The 17119-nt window shown below is 37.8% G+C and overlaps 1 protein-coding gene across 1 annotated transcript; it reads right to left on the reverse strand.

The window, feature by feature from the left end:
* Positions 1–305: 305 nt before the first annotated feature.
* On the reverse strand, positions 306–14097 carry slc25a24 (solute carrier family 25 member 24). Its single transcript, XM_066692627.1, has 10 exons — positions 13551–14097; positions 7523–7649; positions 7016–7103; positions 5400–5511; positions 3454–3612; positions 3159–3311; positions 2349–2456; positions 1943–2110; positions 1645–1795; positions 306–1456 (listed from the first exon to the last, which is right to left on the reverse strand). The coding sequence occupies exons 1-10, from the start codon at positions 13731–13733 to the stop codon at positions 1275–1277; spliced, it is 1431 nt and encodes a 476-aa protein (XP_066548724.1). The 5' UTR covers positions 13734–14097; the 3' UTR covers positions 306–1274.
* Between the last annotated feature and the right edge of the window lie 3022 nt (positions 14098–17119).

Consider the following 17119-nt stretch of genomic DNA (forward strand, 5'->3'; position numbering starts at 1 on the left):
GTAAAGATTAAATATTTCTGGAAAATCATATAAAGAAAGCATTAAGTATTTAATATCAATCTAGGTACAATTCTATGTGAATGAACTGTGTTTAAAGGGGCCTATTTAAGGTGATCTGGATTTGGTGCTAGAACTTTATTTTTGCATTTATTTTTTTATTAAAAACTAAAAACATGATGAATATAACTAATATATACAACTTCCTAAAGCGTATGTATATACTTCATGTCAATGTAATTAGAGAAGAAATTAATAATTTATTAATAAAACATCCAAGCATTTATCCGATGCAAATGCATCTTCACTGATTTTAAAATAATTCATTTATTTCAGATGTCAGTCCAGATGTGTACCTGTGAAATCCTCTAAACACATGACAGTAATTGCATCAAGACATTAAGGCATCTTGTCTTAGCTAACCAAGACCAACACATTATTGCTTATGGTAACTCTTAAAAGATGATCACGTTTCAAACAAGGACATGACAAATCCAACACACTGATTCCGATATAAACGTGTTGTTACTTTAGTTGGGAGATTTTCTTTTGATTGTTAAAGAATCTGAGACCACAAACTTAAGCTGTAACTGAATATATTATTTTTCCTAATCAATATTTGGCTATTTAAGAATAGTGGATGTTTGTCACTTGTATTAATGTAAGTGATAAACTTGGAAGCACCTCAAAGAAAAATAAAATAAAAAATTCAAGGATATAAACCGCAGAATACTGAACATGCAAACAAAAGTACATTAAAAAATAAATGTCCATGGAAAAAGAACGAAAACACTTTAGCAGAACTTGGGTCAAGGCAATAAAACAAAGGCACATTCTAGTCTTATACAATATTTATGTTTAAACATCCCCTATTTAAGGCTCTTTTCCATATAGCAGTGCTGTTTGAGATGCTGGTTTGCAGAATCCTTCCTGGAGGTAGAAGTCAACCAGTTTGTGTAGGATTGAAGCATTTTCAACAGAATGCAGTTTTCCAAAGACAGACATTTCATTTGAACACCTGAACTTTAGGGAAGTTTTCTTTCTTAACAAACAAGCATCTCAAGAACATGTAACATTCAAATTATTCTTATTTGTTATGTTTCTCACCTTTGGCCAAACAAAATATACATCAACCAGGGGGTCCTTTGAGAAGGCTATACTTGATTTTCTGTCCAGTGCAGAGTATTAAACCAATTGAAACTGAATCGTTCCTTTACTTCAGGAACTCACAGGGACGTACAGGATGTTTGGAATGCACAAACTTTGGCACCATTTTCTTATTTGGAAATTCCTAAACCGCTCTTCATGTATTCATAGACCACATAGCTAATGCTTACAGCAGGAATGACCTTCATAAAGTTAGGGAGAATTCCTCTGTAGAGTCCAAAGAAGCCATCATTTTTAATAATTTTCTTGGTTAAGCCAACCATGGAGAGCTGCTCTGATCCTTCCATGGATGCTAAAAAACAAATAATAATACAATCAAATTTCTTTCCACAACGCTCAGTTTCCCTTTAGTAATTTGAATTAACTTAAAAGTCTATACAGTTTTTTGTGAACTCATATTAAACTAAACATCAGGTGTAATAAATCCGTCACTAAAAATTTGCTAGAAATCTAGATATCTTGAATTCAATCTAAAATTACCTTGTGCTTGCATCCGGGTCCTAATCAGAGCAAGAGGGTAACTAGCAAGTTGTCCGCAAGTGCTAGAAATGGTCCCACAGCCCAACAGAACAAATAAACCAGGGTTTGCAGAATCGATGGCATAATGGGACAACCAGGCATTCTTCAAACTCTGAAAAGGGAGAAAGATAGAAATATGAACATAGTGGAAGCATAATCGACACAACAGGCACTACACCTCCACTCAAGAACACGGTGTAGCTTTGTGAGGAGGCCACTATGTATGCAAATATAAGGCATTTCCTGCCACCATACACACCTCATAAATAGCCAGATCGATGCCTGCGTAAGGGATGATGCCAATAATGTTGGGGACGTAGCCTTTGTAGAAGGCTTTCACACCTTCCTTCTTCATAATCTTCTTGGCACAGTCAAACATCCCAGAGTACTGGCCCGTCTTCCGCAGCGTGAGCCTGGTTTTCATCACCTACAGTCATATCAGAGATGGAGAATGTTGTGTCGCGTTTTTATTGATAGAGCATCCAATAGCTTTACCTGATCAAGGCTCAGGTAATATGTCAAATGGTCTTTAAATACAAGATTTGTTCTTCATGTTTAAAGCTGAATGAAAAGATTTTGATTTGAGCAAAAATACTTCATTCTTTACAAACCATAATTCTACACAAAGCCGAACACGTCCCCTGAAATGGTCTGCGTTGCCTTACCTCCATGGGATAGATGATTGTCTGTGCTGTAGCCCCGGCAAGAGACCCAGCGATAAACCTTTCATGGGTCTTTACCTTCCCTCCCTCTGACGAAATTAGTTTTTTGTACTATCAAAAAAGGAATGTGCAAAGTGAGGACAAAATCAATAAAACACCATTCAATTCAAATCAGCTGAGAAACGTGCACACAAATCAAAGCAAAATATAATTAGATACAGTACTTCAATATATCTCTTTCTTCATATTTGATCCTAGGATTTCCACTTATTTTATACCCTAATCAACAAAACACTTTTCACTGCAGGGATTTTTTTTTTTTTTTTGTAATACTTTTAAGACTGGCCAAGGTTTATTTAAATTCATATTTCAATCAAAATACCAATTAACTTTGAAATTAAGAATTAATGAATGTCGCAGACAACATAATGCTTCTATTCAGGGCTTGTGGCAGATAAGCCCGCGACTGCTCTAGTCTATGTGTGTGTTCATGTGTAATGAGGATTTAGCAGCTGCATTGTCATCTAGCCACCACAGGTAAAAGAATAACTCCTACACAATTCGCTTTAGGGATAAAAAAAAACAACACCTTCAATTTAGAAAAATGGCATTTCTTCAAATAACCTTCAATTGTTTCCAGAAAAACAAGAATAAAGTTAATCCTATTTCAAATTAGGTTGTCTCTTGTATGAATTAAATCACCTTAATCATATTAAAGCTCTGTTTTCTACAGTCGATGTAATACACACAATTAAAAAGATCACTAATACCCAAGTAAGGTCAGTGTTCTTTTCAGGAAGGAAGTGGTCATACCTGCTCATAGGCCATGAACTTTATGGCCGTCTCTGGTGCAATCTTAATGACGTTCACGCCATTCCCTCTCCACAGAGACGTCACCCCCCCTTCTTTTATCATCTGCTTGAAGCCGCTGACGAGGCCTATTTTATTAGTCTTGGATGAGTGAACCTGCAATACAAATGACATTTGTCTTAGTGTAATAAGGGTGCACTGCAATTATTATATGCATGAAACATTTGATTAATAATTTAACTCATGCACTCGACTTTCAAATATTATATACATTAAGAGAATAGGGGGGGTTCTGTACCTGCATGAAGACTTTCATTCTGTCCAGAGGAGCTGTACCCGTTCGAGAGACAGCTCCGGCCATCGCTCCCGCCATCAGCTGTCTCCACCATATCCCCGTGGTCTTCTCCTCCTCTGTGAACTCATCAGGGATGGCTATACTGTCTCCAATATCCAGAACCTGCGTGGGTTAAGAAAAAAAACTGCACTGTTTTATGCTTGATTATTTTTAACAATTCGTAGGAACTACTTTTAAAATGAGTGTCTACAGTCCTATACATTTATAGTTTGGTCTACATCCACAAATTTGTGTTTTTTAATATATGAAGTAGGCTGTCTTACACTCTTCAAAGGTTATGCTGTCGCTTCTGAAAAAGATTTAAACAAATTAATCAGTTTCAATTTCAGATGATTTAAATATGGACAAAACTTGATAAAAACACACATATATATCAAAAGACAATCCCTTTCTTTACTTTCAATCTAGATATAAGCACTTAGAGAATGAGAATGAAAAAGTAAAGACTAGGCTTATGTGTAAAGATGTAAGAAGTATTAGTTATTGTTCTTATGCAGTTCTGCAGAACAACTTCCAGGTTATAATGGCCAAAAGGCATGTTTAAATTTGACATACACTTTCTGGACACATGCAATAAACTCTTTTGATGTAATCAGTTATCAACATAATACAAATACACCTGTATCACAACATCAGTGGCCGGTTGAAAAATAACTGAGGCTTGTTCTCACTGTCTGCCTCTGAAAACCTACCACTTCATAGATGGCCCCATCGTCCTCAAAGTCAATGAAGAACCACTGCCCTTTCTGCAGCTGCAGGACAGCCATGTCTGTTCAGCCCCAAACGCAGAATCAAACGCACTGGGCTACCCTAACGCTCCGCTGTGTCACGGCTGTCCTCTCTCATGGCTGAGTCCCACCTTCACCCCCCGAGCCCTGAGCACGGCATAGCATCTTAAACACTAATCCCTCCCGGAGATCGCAGATCAGATTAGCCAGATTTATCTTCTCAGCCCCACTGTCATAGAGAACCATCTGAATTATATGTTGTGACCGAGTATTTCCATACTAAAAAATACCTGAAATGTTTGTAGCTCCCTATTAGGGCAATTGTAATCTGCGGTGTAAGTGGAGGTTAGCTGTCCTTTGCTTTCAGAACATAAACATAGCCTGAGTACAGTTTGACGGATAAGGCGTGTGCTTTTACCGTGACTTCCAATCGAGCGTGTGAACGGATAACCACTCAATGGTTACCTTGAAGAAGAAAATAGGACATTCAATCTAAAAGCCCAGTGAGGGCAGCCTAAAACATTTGCATAAAACTGTCCGTGTGGTTGCACAATTGTTAAACACTAGGCCAACTGTACAATAATTTTAAACCATTGCATTCACATTTTGAAGACAGTTGTACGAGACCGGCTATGACCAATTATGTTCATCATCTCAAAAGTAACGCACTGCTTCATTACAGGGCAGACCGCCCCTATTCTTCCCTGCAAGTTATAATTGGAAAGCCAAGCAGCTTAGCGGACCGCATCTGAGTATCTGACCTTGTCCTGGCACTTCATTTTTACATAACACTTGCAGAGAGCTCAACTCAGCCAAGCAACGTATTATGACACCTTCCACTGCGATACTAGGATACGAAAAACAGAAACATGTCATATTGTTTCGTGGGTTACAGCCTGTTCAAATTAAATAATGAGGATTACTAAAATTAGTCTACTTTTTAATCCAGTTGAGCAAATTATTTCTATAAGGCAATACCTAGTCAGGACAGACAAAAGACTGACGTAATCCACAGCAGGATCAACAGCCCTGTGGAAATCCAATGGCAGCTTGTCCTTTGAGTGACAGGACCAATACCCATTTGTGTGCCAGCGTCCAGGCTGCTAGAGGAAGGAGGTTGGCCCCAGAGGACTGGTCTGATGCTCATCGCTACACACTCACCGAGGAGTGTTTCCAGTACCGGATGATCTCCTGGATGTTAGTGGCAGGGTTGAGGAGAAAGTGCTCTCGCCACTCGTTCCAGTCCACTGTCATGGTCCCATCTGCGTCTATGCTAGAGACGAAATGAACAAGACACGCAAAAAAAAAAAAAGTGTGAGGAAATGAGTGTGTACTGAATCAGGACGGTGCAGTAGTGTGGTATCTCTCTACAGGATAGCGACCCTGCAGTATCTTCCTTGTACCATTAAAGTATTCTCATTGTAACAAAAAATGTATACAACCAGTCCATTACCACATGCAATTACTTAAAAAATAAAGATATTCTAGTAAGATTGGAATTGGATGTTTTTTGGGTTGTTTCAAGGAAAACCGGCTGATTACGGTATTGTATTACTGCAATATGAGCCCTTCTCTGAAAAGGTTAATCAAATATTAAGGAGGCCTATTTCCTTAGCTCCCATTTCAAATCCCAGCTCAGACTGCTGTAGCATCCTAGATAATTCACTTTCCATTTATTTGGCCAGTCTCCCACAGCGCTATAAGAAGCGGGCTGGGTAAATGAGCTAATCGCTCCCCTTGGCCTTTACTCGACTGCTGTTTTTCTCTTAATCAGAGTGTAATTGTTTCATTCTCCTACACAGCTTAGGTTGAAAAGGAACATACATAGGTCTCATTGGGGAAACCAGCTTCAGACAAGTCAATCCATTTTAATTTGATGTGGTTGACGTCATAGTAGCTCTTGCAATCGCAGAAACTGAACATAATGTGGCAATACATTTAAAGTACCTTACAATTATTTTAGAATCAGAAAATAGATTAATATTGCCCAATATAACTCATACCTAGGAAATGTGACACCATAATGTGTGTGAAATACTTATGGGAAAAAGTGAAATAATACTTATTTTGGGTGGTATTTTAAAATTAATCCTTGAGACACACTTTATAATTTAAAAAGTTAAATATGAAATGTGCAGTTCTCTATCAAACTCTACTTCATAATGGGAATATTCCACTCCTATATTTTAAGTATCCTTCATGTAGATATTAAAATAAGCAAATATGCTTAGAACATTTTGTAAAGCAACTTCCCCTCCAGAAAGTCCTCAGGGACTTCCTTATCCGTTTCATCTGCTGTCGTGCAGGAGAAGTTTGCTGAAACAGCATGTCATTCAAAAAACGGGCTCCACCCAATAAATTTGACATAAACATCGTAAAACATGAAAAGCCAAATTACTACTCAACATTTAAAATGAGAAACAGAAGCATTGTGCACACTGTTACAACAAACCATGCATCAGGCATCTACCTCCTTATCATATATTTATTTTAAAGCACATTACTTTTTAAAAACACATTGCTTTATTTTAACATTAGTAATATACACAGTAAGCTAAATGAGCCAAGTATTCATTTACTTTTAAGATCAACCTTTCAAAGAAACAGCAAATACACTGATAAGTTACATCTTAATGTTGTGTATATCAATGGTTTGTTTTTAACATGCCAACTATATATTGCATCAGATCTCCAGGAAAATGATGTTGCAGTAACTACATAATACAATTTTGAAACAACACACGATAAGTACTCAATCAGGTGTCATGTTTGTATACCTTTTAAGAACCTTCTGCACCTCCTCTTCACTTATTGCCATCCCAAGGTTTTCAAGAGAGCTCTTAATCTCAGAGGCATCGATACATCCTACAACAAATCAGTTTTCATAACTGTAAATACATACACATTTTTCCTTCAGCAACTTGAAAAAAATCATTTGCCATCTTCTACTTTCATTTCACAGTTTAAATTGTTTTTATATATATTTCACACACAAATACAGCAAACTAAATGTTCCCAATCATCTTGAACATACTCTCTTCTATCATCAGGGGTGTTCTGTCAAATAGCCATTTTAAAACATGTTTTGTTCTCATCAAGCTACACTGTATGGGTCTTAGCACATTCAATATTTTAGTCTTACATTTAAATAAAAATAAAAACAGTTTTACTCAAAGAACTAAACTACTAGATACTTTTTACTCATAATTAAGTGAATAATATCAAAAACAACTCAAGGAAATTCAAATTGGCTTCAATCAAATGTATAATTCCAGTAGACATACCATCATTATTTTTGTCCAAGCTCTTGAAAGTCAGTAGCAGCTTCTTTTCATGTTCTCTGAGATATTTGGTAAACTCGAGGAAGTCTAGTCCCCCATCTTTATCTCTGTCCCCAGATGAAACTATTTTCTAAGAACAGAAAGAGAAACAAAGAAAAATATGTATTGGTCAATTCAGTCCCAGTAAAAGAAGAAAAACATCACATACAAAATTAAAACTGCATACTTTAAATATGGAATTTAATTTAAACTATCAGAAGATTTTCTCTATGCAAAAAAATACAAATTCAGTGGTAATATGCAAAACTCTGACACGTTGCACAGCTCTGAAATTGCATGTTTACACTTCCCAGCAGGCAGTTCCAATCAAGACAAGATATATTATTCTCTATTTTGTTACTTTTTGGTTCGTTTATTGGTTACGTAGTATACACCATGTAAAGATACTTTTTTATGAAGCTCATGGCATTACTATCACCATAGTGAAATTAATTACCATTCCATGTATGATCATTTGTTTTGCATATTTCAGAAAAGAACATTGTTTCATAAGTATTGACACAGTAATTTATGATATAGGTTTAGGTGATTCAATTTGCTGTTAGGTTCTATAGTTCTGAGTAGGTATACCAAATATTGGGCCTACAACACCACCTAGTGTTCAGAATCATATTAAATATGAATATTTGGCATATTTGGAAGCTAAGATTGAAATTGATTAAATTACATGTATTATATTTATTTCTTCCTTCTCCAGGGCAACTGTCAATTGTTACAATGTATCACGTTATTTTTTACACAATTACCCATTTATACAGCTGGGACCCTACTGGAGCAATCTAGGTAAAGTTCCTAATGTGGGATTGAACCCATGACCCTACACTCAGACCTCTAGAGCCCTATAAACACTAAATTAACACTACTGGAAATGTATAAAACATCCTAAGCAGAATTATATAGTGAAATGGTAATTGTGAGTTTTTTTATAAAAATAAAAAAAATCACAGAGGTGAGTTTTTCAGTGATTACAGTATAAATATATCCCTAAATACGCTTTATTATAGCATTATTTCTCATTGCAAAATAATCCATGATATAGTTCTTGTTGCTACTGGGGCAGAAGCTAATATATATACACACTCACCTAAAGGATTATTAGGAACACCATACTAATACTGTGTTTGACCCCCTTTCGCCTTCAGAACTGCCTTAATTCTACGTGGCATTGATTCAACAAGGTGCTGAAAGCATTCTTTAGAAATGTTGGCCCATATTGATAGGATAGCATCTTGCAGTTGATGGAGATTTGTGGGATGCACATCCAGGGCACGCAGCTCCCGTTCCACCACATCCCAAAGATGCTCTATTGGGTTGAGATCTGGTGACTGTGGGGGCCAGTTTAGTACAGTGAACTCATTGTCATGTTCAAGAAATCAATTTGAAATGATTCGACCTTTGTGACATGGTGCATTATCCTGCTGGAAGTAGCCATCAGAGGATGGGTACATGGTGGTCATAAAGGGATGGACATGGTCAGAAACAATGCTCAGGTAGGCCGTGGCATTTAAACGATGCCCGATTGGCACTAAGGGGCCTAAAGTGTGCCAAGAAAACATCCCCCACACCATTACACCACCACCACCAGCCTGCACAGTGGTAACAAGGCATGATGGATCCATGTTCTCATTCTGTTTACGCCAAATTCTGACTCTACCATCTGAATGTCTCAACAGAAATCGAGACTCATCAGACCAGGCAACATTTTTCCAGTCTTCAACTGTCCGATTTTGGTGAGCTTGTGCAAATTGTAGCCTCTTTTTCCTATTTGTAGTGGAGATGAGTGGTACCCGGTGGGGTCTTCTGCTGTTGTAGCCCATCCGCCTCAAGGTTGTACATGTTGTGGCTTCACAAATGCTTTGCTGCATACCTCGGTTGTAACGAGTGGTTATTTCAGTCAAAGTTGCTCTCCTATCAGCTTGAATCAGTCGGCCCATTCTCCTCTGACCTCTAGCATCAACAAGGCATTTCCGCCCACAGGACTGCCGCATACTGGATGTTTTTCCCTTTTCACACCATTCTTTGTAAACCCTAGAAATGGTTGTGCGTGAAAATCCCAGTAACTGAGCAGATTGTGAAATACTCAGACCGGCCCGTCTGGCACCAACAACCATGCCACGCTCAAAATTGCTTAAATCACCTTTCTTTCCCATTCAGACATTCAGTTTGAAGTTCAGGAGATTGTCTTGACCAGGACCACACCCCTAAATGCATTGAAGCAACTGCCATGTGATTGGTTGGTTAGATAATTGCATTAATGAGAAATTGAACAGGTGTTCCTAATAATCCTTTAGGTGAGTGTATGTATATATATATATATATATATATATATATATATATATATATATATATACAGTGAGGGAAAAAAGTATTTGATCCCCTGCTGATTTTGTACGTTTGCCCACTGACAAAGAAATGATCAGTCTATAATTTTAACTTTTTTGAAATGCATTTTTCTGGATTTTTTTTGTTGTTATTCTGTCTCTCACTGTTAAAATACACCTACCATTAAAATTATAGACTGATCATTTCTCATTCAGTGGGCAAACGTACAAAATCAGCAGGGGATCAAATACTTTTTTCCCCCACTGTATGTATATACACTCACCTAAAGGATTATTAGGAACACCTGTTCAATTTCTCATTAATGCAATTATCTAACCAACCAATCACATGGCAGTTGCTTCAATGCATTTAGGGGTGTGGTCCTGGTCAAGACAATCTCCTGAACTCCAAACTGAATGTCTGAATGGGAAAGAAAGGTGATTTAAGCAATTTTGAGCGTGGCATGGTTGTTGGTGCCAGACGGGCCGGTCTGAGTATTTCACAATCTGCTCAGTTACTGGGATTTTCACGCACAACCATTTCTAGGGTTTACAAAGAATGGTGTGAAAAGGGAAAAACATCCAGTATGCGGCAGTCCTGTGGGCGAAAATGCCTTGTTGATGCTAGAGGTCAGAGGAGAATGGGCCGACTGATTCAAGCTGATAGAAGAGCAACTTTGACTGAAATAACCACTCGTTACAACCGAGGTATGCAGCAAAGCATTTGTGAAGCCACAACACGTACAACCTTGAGGCGGATGGGCTACAACAGCAGAAGACCCCACCGGGTACCACTCATCTCCACTACAAATAGGAAAAAGAGGCTACAATTTGCACAAGCTCACCAAAATCGGACAGTTGAAGACTGGAAAAATGTTGCCTGGTCTGATGAGTCTCGATTTCTGTTGAGACATTCAGATGGTAGTGTCAGAATTTGGTGTAAACAGAATGAGAACATGGATCCATCATGCCTTGTTACCACTGTGCAGGCTGGTGGTGGTGGTGTAATGGTGTGGGGGATGTTTTCTTGGCACACTTTAGGCCCCTTAGTGCCAATCGGGCATCGTTTAAATGCCACGGCCTACCTGAGCATTGTTTCTGACCATGTCCATCCCTTTATGACCACCATGTACCCATCCTCTGATGGCTACTTCCAGCAGGATAATGCACCATGTCACAAAGGTCGAATCATTTCAAATTGGTTTCTTGAACATGACAATGAGTTCACTGTACTAAACTGGCCCCCACAGTCACCAGATCTCAACCCAATAGAGCATCTTTGGGATGTGGTGGAACGGGAGCTTCGTGCCCTGGATGTGCATCCCATGAATCTCCATCAACTGCAAGATGCTATCCTATCAATATGGGCCAACATTTCTAAAGAATGCTTTCAGCACCTTGTTGAATCAATGCCACGTAGAATTAAGGCAGTTCTGAAGGCGAAAGGGGGTCAAACACAGTATTAGTATGGTGTTCCTAATAATCCTTTAGGTGAGTGTATATGTGTATATATATATATATATATATATATATATATATATATATATATACACACATTTGGAATTAAAAAAAGTCCAAGTGTCAGCTTCACTTTTGTTGAGGCCATTCCCTGAAACAAAATTACTTTTCAGCACACAAATTCCCACACGTTTTAGGTTCTAGTCAAAACAGGAATGCACAATTCTGGCTGAATACGTTTTTCAACAGTTTGTAGATTGTACAAGACTTTACAGATTTGATTCTATTTCGTTTTAATTAGTTACGCTAGGTACATGAGTAAGCTGTTGTGTTTGCATTAGAGTTAAGGCACAACTAAGCTCTAAGAAAAGACTGAAATCACTCAATCTGGCTAAACGAGATCCCCCTCCTGCAACAGACTTGAAGAAGTTATATCCATAGCAACACATCTGATTAAGGGTGTAGGAATGTTTATGGGTTTCTCTCTGTTTAAATAATAGGAGTGTCTATGAATTCCTATTCTCCTGAGCAATCAGGAAGTCTGAACACTTTGTGAAATTATTGTAAAGAAACCCTTGAAGTGCACTTTATAAGTAAATGGGTTTGGAATGTGTCACACACACATTGTGTTTATATTCAACTTTAAATAGGCTCATTCATTGCATTACTTTTGCACAATTTCAATCAAGGAGCACTTATTTCATGCACTCTAGCAAGATCGTCTCTCTTGGTGCTGATGTCTATCTCAGTTATGAAAACTTGAATTCCATCTCTGTTTCCCTACCTTTATTTCTGCTTAAATGTGGGCTCATCTGTGCAGGGATACCACCCACTGTGCCTTTCCATTGCGATTTTATGAAAACAAAAACTATTTATTAAGATATAAAAGCATGTGCTCTGTAGTCAAGTTATATTCAAAAATGATAAGTGTACCCGTGGAAGAGAATTGTGCAATATATACCTAAACAGAAACTATTTCCCCGCACAAGCACAGACAAATAAAGTTACATACCACGGAAATCTATTGTTACATAAGCTGGATTCACAACTGAATGCACAATATTTAATGTCGTGCAAAAAAGCCAATTTAGTCTAACCATCGTGTAATATTCTTCCTCAGTAGTAGGTTTGATTCAACAGAAGAAAAATAAAGTGTCAAATATTACCCAGATGTTGATATTGAAAGAAATACAGTAAAATACTTTATGTATCTATCCCTGTCTCCCCTCCTCTCTTGATATTTCAATTTGACAACAGGCGAATGGTGACCAGTCCCAAATTTGATACCGGGAACCCTCAGTTCAGAACAGTTTGTCAGTCCTAAATCTGCGTTGCCATCAAAACAGTCCCTCAGATTGAAGCACACCAGTCCCCCTCTCCCATGCTTCACTGAACTTTGAACGTCATTGTATTTGTGATGCCATCCACCAGAGGGGTAAGACCCAAAGGAGGGGCGTCCAGCTGAGGCGCTGCTGGGATTGGCCAGAGAGTTGGAGACGTAGAGAGGGTGAAGTTGACAAAGAAAGGGGCAGACAGCTGTTTAAGGGGGAGAAAAAGTTCTGGATGACCAGGTCAGATACAAACTATAGGCTCTATAACTCTGTTCAGTATGCAATATACTTTCACTTAAGACATACATGCACACTAACCTAATTATCTAGGTGTGGCACAGCATTAAAAAAAAAGTGTAATTGGATACTGTAGTTCCTTGCTACTCCTCTACCAAATGTAGCACCTTGTTTTAGCACAGGGCGGTGCAGATGGGGGCTGACACACTAAGAGTGTTAACTTTCTGAAATCTGGGTCACATTTTCCAATCATGATCTATCTAAAAATACCCACGTTTATGACTTTCACCACCACCATCTTAAGTTAAAGAAACTAAACATAAACAGATGTAGGCACATATTATTGTGTCCTATGTGGGGGCATTAAAACCGTGCCAGCTAACAATATGACGTTTCTACAGCGTTGTGTGCTATACGTAAATAGCAATATTAAAGTTTTAGAGGTACCCTCCCATGTTTTCCTTACAGTCACACACGAGTTGTGTCAAGTTACAAAAGCAGTGTACGCTCAACTGTAATTAAATCATACACCTCAATTAATAAATGACGTCAATTTCGAAATGTAAACCGTAAGCAATCGCGTAGACGTCACGACGGGGCTGTTTTGACGGGCTGTGGTGCTACCTGTGCGGCCCCCTGGCCAAACGTGAGGCCCATGCTGGCCAGGCCCTCTCTGAGCTCCGTGACGTCCACCTTCCCATCTTTGTTGGTGTCCAGCTTCTCAAACAGGTCCTCGTATTTCTTCCTCTCCGCGGCGTCGAAGCACTGCGAGTCGGTGAACACGAACCTCCTGGCCAGCTGGTACATCTTCACCGGGAGTCAAGACGAGTCACAGGGGGGAGAAAGATGGTTGTGCAGCCCTGGCGCGGTGCTCTCTGGCGGAAGATGTGAAGGCAGACGGCGGGGAAGGAGCTACTGCAGATGGGATGCGTCTGTAGCTTTCGGTGCATCGATGGATTTCTCCAGGAAGCGTCTGACTTCCTATATCCGAGCCTTGGTAACTGAGATCATTAATAGCTGCTATAAACGTCACCTGTCAGTTCAATACAGAGCAGTATTATCCCCCAAATTTGCATGCCTTTATCTTAAAGAAACTTCGGCCCCTGGACCGTGAAAAAATGGGTGGGACTTCTTTGCAGCACTTCTGCTATGGAGATTTTTATTTTTTTCAAACTGCAGTGGAGTTGTACCACACCCTAACTATGAGTAATACACAACTTGCTTTGTGTTTCATGCATGCATACACACATGCATGCTTACAAATACATGCACACACATATATAGATATCTCAGACTCAAGAGTTTATATGGGCTCTATCCTAATGTACAAGATGCATTTGTGATACGAGCACTCTCTAGATTTGGGCTTTGGCTTCTCCTGATATGTTAATTTAGGTCACGTTTACAACGAGACCCCTTTGTTGTAACGTGAAGCTGCACTTTTCAGCCTACGTCGGTAAATAAAGGGCGTCTGGGCTAATACGCATGCGCGGGAATCCAATAAACTATTTAATAAGAGTGGTTTATGTTTGCGTTTTTGTTTTGTGTATCTTTTTAGGATGCATCCTTGCACAAATACTGCAACGGCAATGGTGTTGGTAAAAGCCAGACAATGTATGTAGAGTAATAAGTAGTGAGCAGCTGTAGAACAAATACTCTTTGCAGTTTGTTTTTGTAGTGCTGTAGTGTTATAGTCCAATAAAGTGTAGTGTAGTATGTCTGTAGTGTGGTGTAGTACTATTAGATACATATGCTTTATTGTAATTTCTAACATATCTGATTTATGCTACTGCTTATTACCTACTCACAGTCACATACTATCCCTTATGCATACTACTCCTGACCTAATTTCTACTGCTAATTACATTACCCTAAACTGTAACTAGTAACTTTCATACTGCCATACAATACATTATATTAATAATCTATTGTGCAAACAAAGACTGTAATGAAAAGTATAATCACAGTTATAATTCTACTTCTATAATCATCATTTTAGAATAGAATATACATTTTTAAATCAGCAGAATCATTTGTTACAGAATGGGATGATAATACTTCATCTCCACATAAAATACCCACAGAGAAACACCCTGCTCATTCTGCCACCTTTACATTCTCTAACTCCCAGCCCACCCACGGCTATGAGTCAATGACAGCCTGGCACGACAGCTGAACCATATGAAACATGCTGCCGCTACTGACTGAAACCCAAGGAGAAACTTTATTTATATCATTGTGATTAATGTATATTTATAACCTGCCTTAAATACAAAACACAAAATCTGCCTTTTTGGGTGGTGAACAGTGGTTGTGGGGTTTGGGGTTGCAGTTGAAGTGAATGTGCAGATTTTTCAACTGTATACATAAGTTTTCTAAAGGGTTGAGTTGATTCATTAAGACAATTGTATAATTTACAATGATGTGATAATGTGTTGCTGGTAAAGTGTGTTTCATGTGACTTGTTTTCCGGAGTCTCTTTCTCAGGATCATTTTCACTTGCCCCCGCCTGCTCTTTAAAAAAAAATAACCCTGACCTCTGGGGATTGTGTGTTTTGGTAAATAGTCCTCAAGCTATGTGGAAGTGTGATTAAGTGGCTTTAAAAGTCAAGCCAGTAAATATGATTTCTGTGTCAGAAGAATTTACATTCATAGCTGGGGAATTGCTCTCATAATTCAATCCTTACATGGTATTAACTTTTTCACCAAATGCAGGATGTAGGGAAGATCACATCTAGTGGAACATATGACCAAATTCTCTTTACACCTTATTTAGAAGTAAAATTATATTTTGTATATTTGTATTTAGTTTTAACAAGTAAGATCTGCATTAATGTGGTTCCAATATATCTCAGGACAAGGGGCTATTGTATTTGAGTATAATACCTAACTAATTCACAAAATATACACATAAATACAAATAGTGTACTGTAGTGTAGTTTAAATTCAATTTCTATGTGAATTTTACTGATTTAGTGATTTGTGAACTTTTAGTACAGAAAACAGATTGAATCACAAACGTGATTACAAGGGGGCTGTTTTCTGCTCAAACATCTTGTTTAAATAATATCCTTACATTTTCAACCCACTTCCTCAGCAATTCATTTATAACAATGGTAAGTATAGTGGAGATTATCACAGCAGAGGGCAGCAAAACCCTGTTATTCTGCAATACTGTTTGGGAACTCTGCTAGTTATGTTTTGTACAGTGTGCATAAATGCAGTATGTTTTAATTGTTGAACATTTAAATGTAATCATTGCAAGTAAATCTCAAATACATTTTTAAAAGGTTCAAAAATATTAATAGTGTGTCACCTAATACACTGAATTATTTTATCATTTTTACTGTATGTACTTTATGTCAATGAAGGCAATTAGTATATACATTTGCATACTATACACATCCTTTGATGTACTTGCCATTATTGTTATTGTTATTGTTTTATTTATTATTCTGCTATTTATTTGCATTCCAGTTTGTAAACATTTACGCTATTTTATTATTGTTGTTATTATTTTTATTTCTTGGCAGACGCCCTTATCCAGGGCGACTTACAACATATTTGATTTACAACATATTTTATGAGTAATTTGTTAAGAATGTTGTTAATATCTCATTTTTATAAAATGTTCAGATTTTATTAGATGGTGTGTGTTTTACAAAATACTTCTCTCATCTTGTTTTTTGTTAATCAGAAAAAACAAATCAGTCAACAGGTGAACATAGCAGATAGGATTCTACATTCCATAGTTTAAATACATGCATCTCAATTTCGTGGAGGTCACGAATGGTATATTTTCCTTAGTTTCATTAGTTTGATTTTAACTTTGTGCATGAGAAGATTTTAGCCTGAGAAGATGGTCTCTGAAGTGCCTGTGGTTACTCAAGAGCAGCAGCTGTGCACCAGAAGGGGGAGGGGACAGCATATGCTATAAGAGAAAGACATTCACAACATATGCAAAACTGTTGCAGTTGTCAATTCACAGAAAACGAAATCCACTTCAAATCGTTTTCAAATCGGGTGAAATCGTTTTTGACACAAATATGTTATGACCATGATGTTTTAAAATATACAATAGAACATCTGATTAACACAGCAACATATTTAGTGTTGTTTGTAATGCATACATTTTCTATAAACTCTAGTATAGATTAAAAACACGTTGGAATATATCATCATTAGAAGACAAA

The sequence above is a fragment of the Amia ocellicauda genome, chromosome 19, assembly GCF_036373705.1.
Source record: "Amia ocellicauda isolate fAmiCal2 chromosome 19, fAmiCal2.hap1, whole genome shotgun sequence".
Lineage (NCBI taxonomy): Eukaryota > Metazoa > Chordata > Actinopteri > Amiiformes > Amiidae > Amia > Amia ocellicauda.

Coding starts and splice junctions, on each gene's coding strand:
- slc25a24 (XM_066692627.1), bottom strand. CDS start 13,733: ATGTACCAGCTGGCCAGGAGGTTCGTGTTCACCGACTCGCAGTGCTTC. Junction 3,613..5,399: donor GGTACTGGAAACACTCCTCG/GTGAGTGTGTAG, acceptor TAACCCACGCAG/GTTCTGGATATTGGAGACAG. Junction 2,457..3,158: donor AGTTCATGGCCTATGAGCAG/GTATGACCACTT, acceptor CTTTTTTGATAG/TACAAAAAACTAATTTCGTC.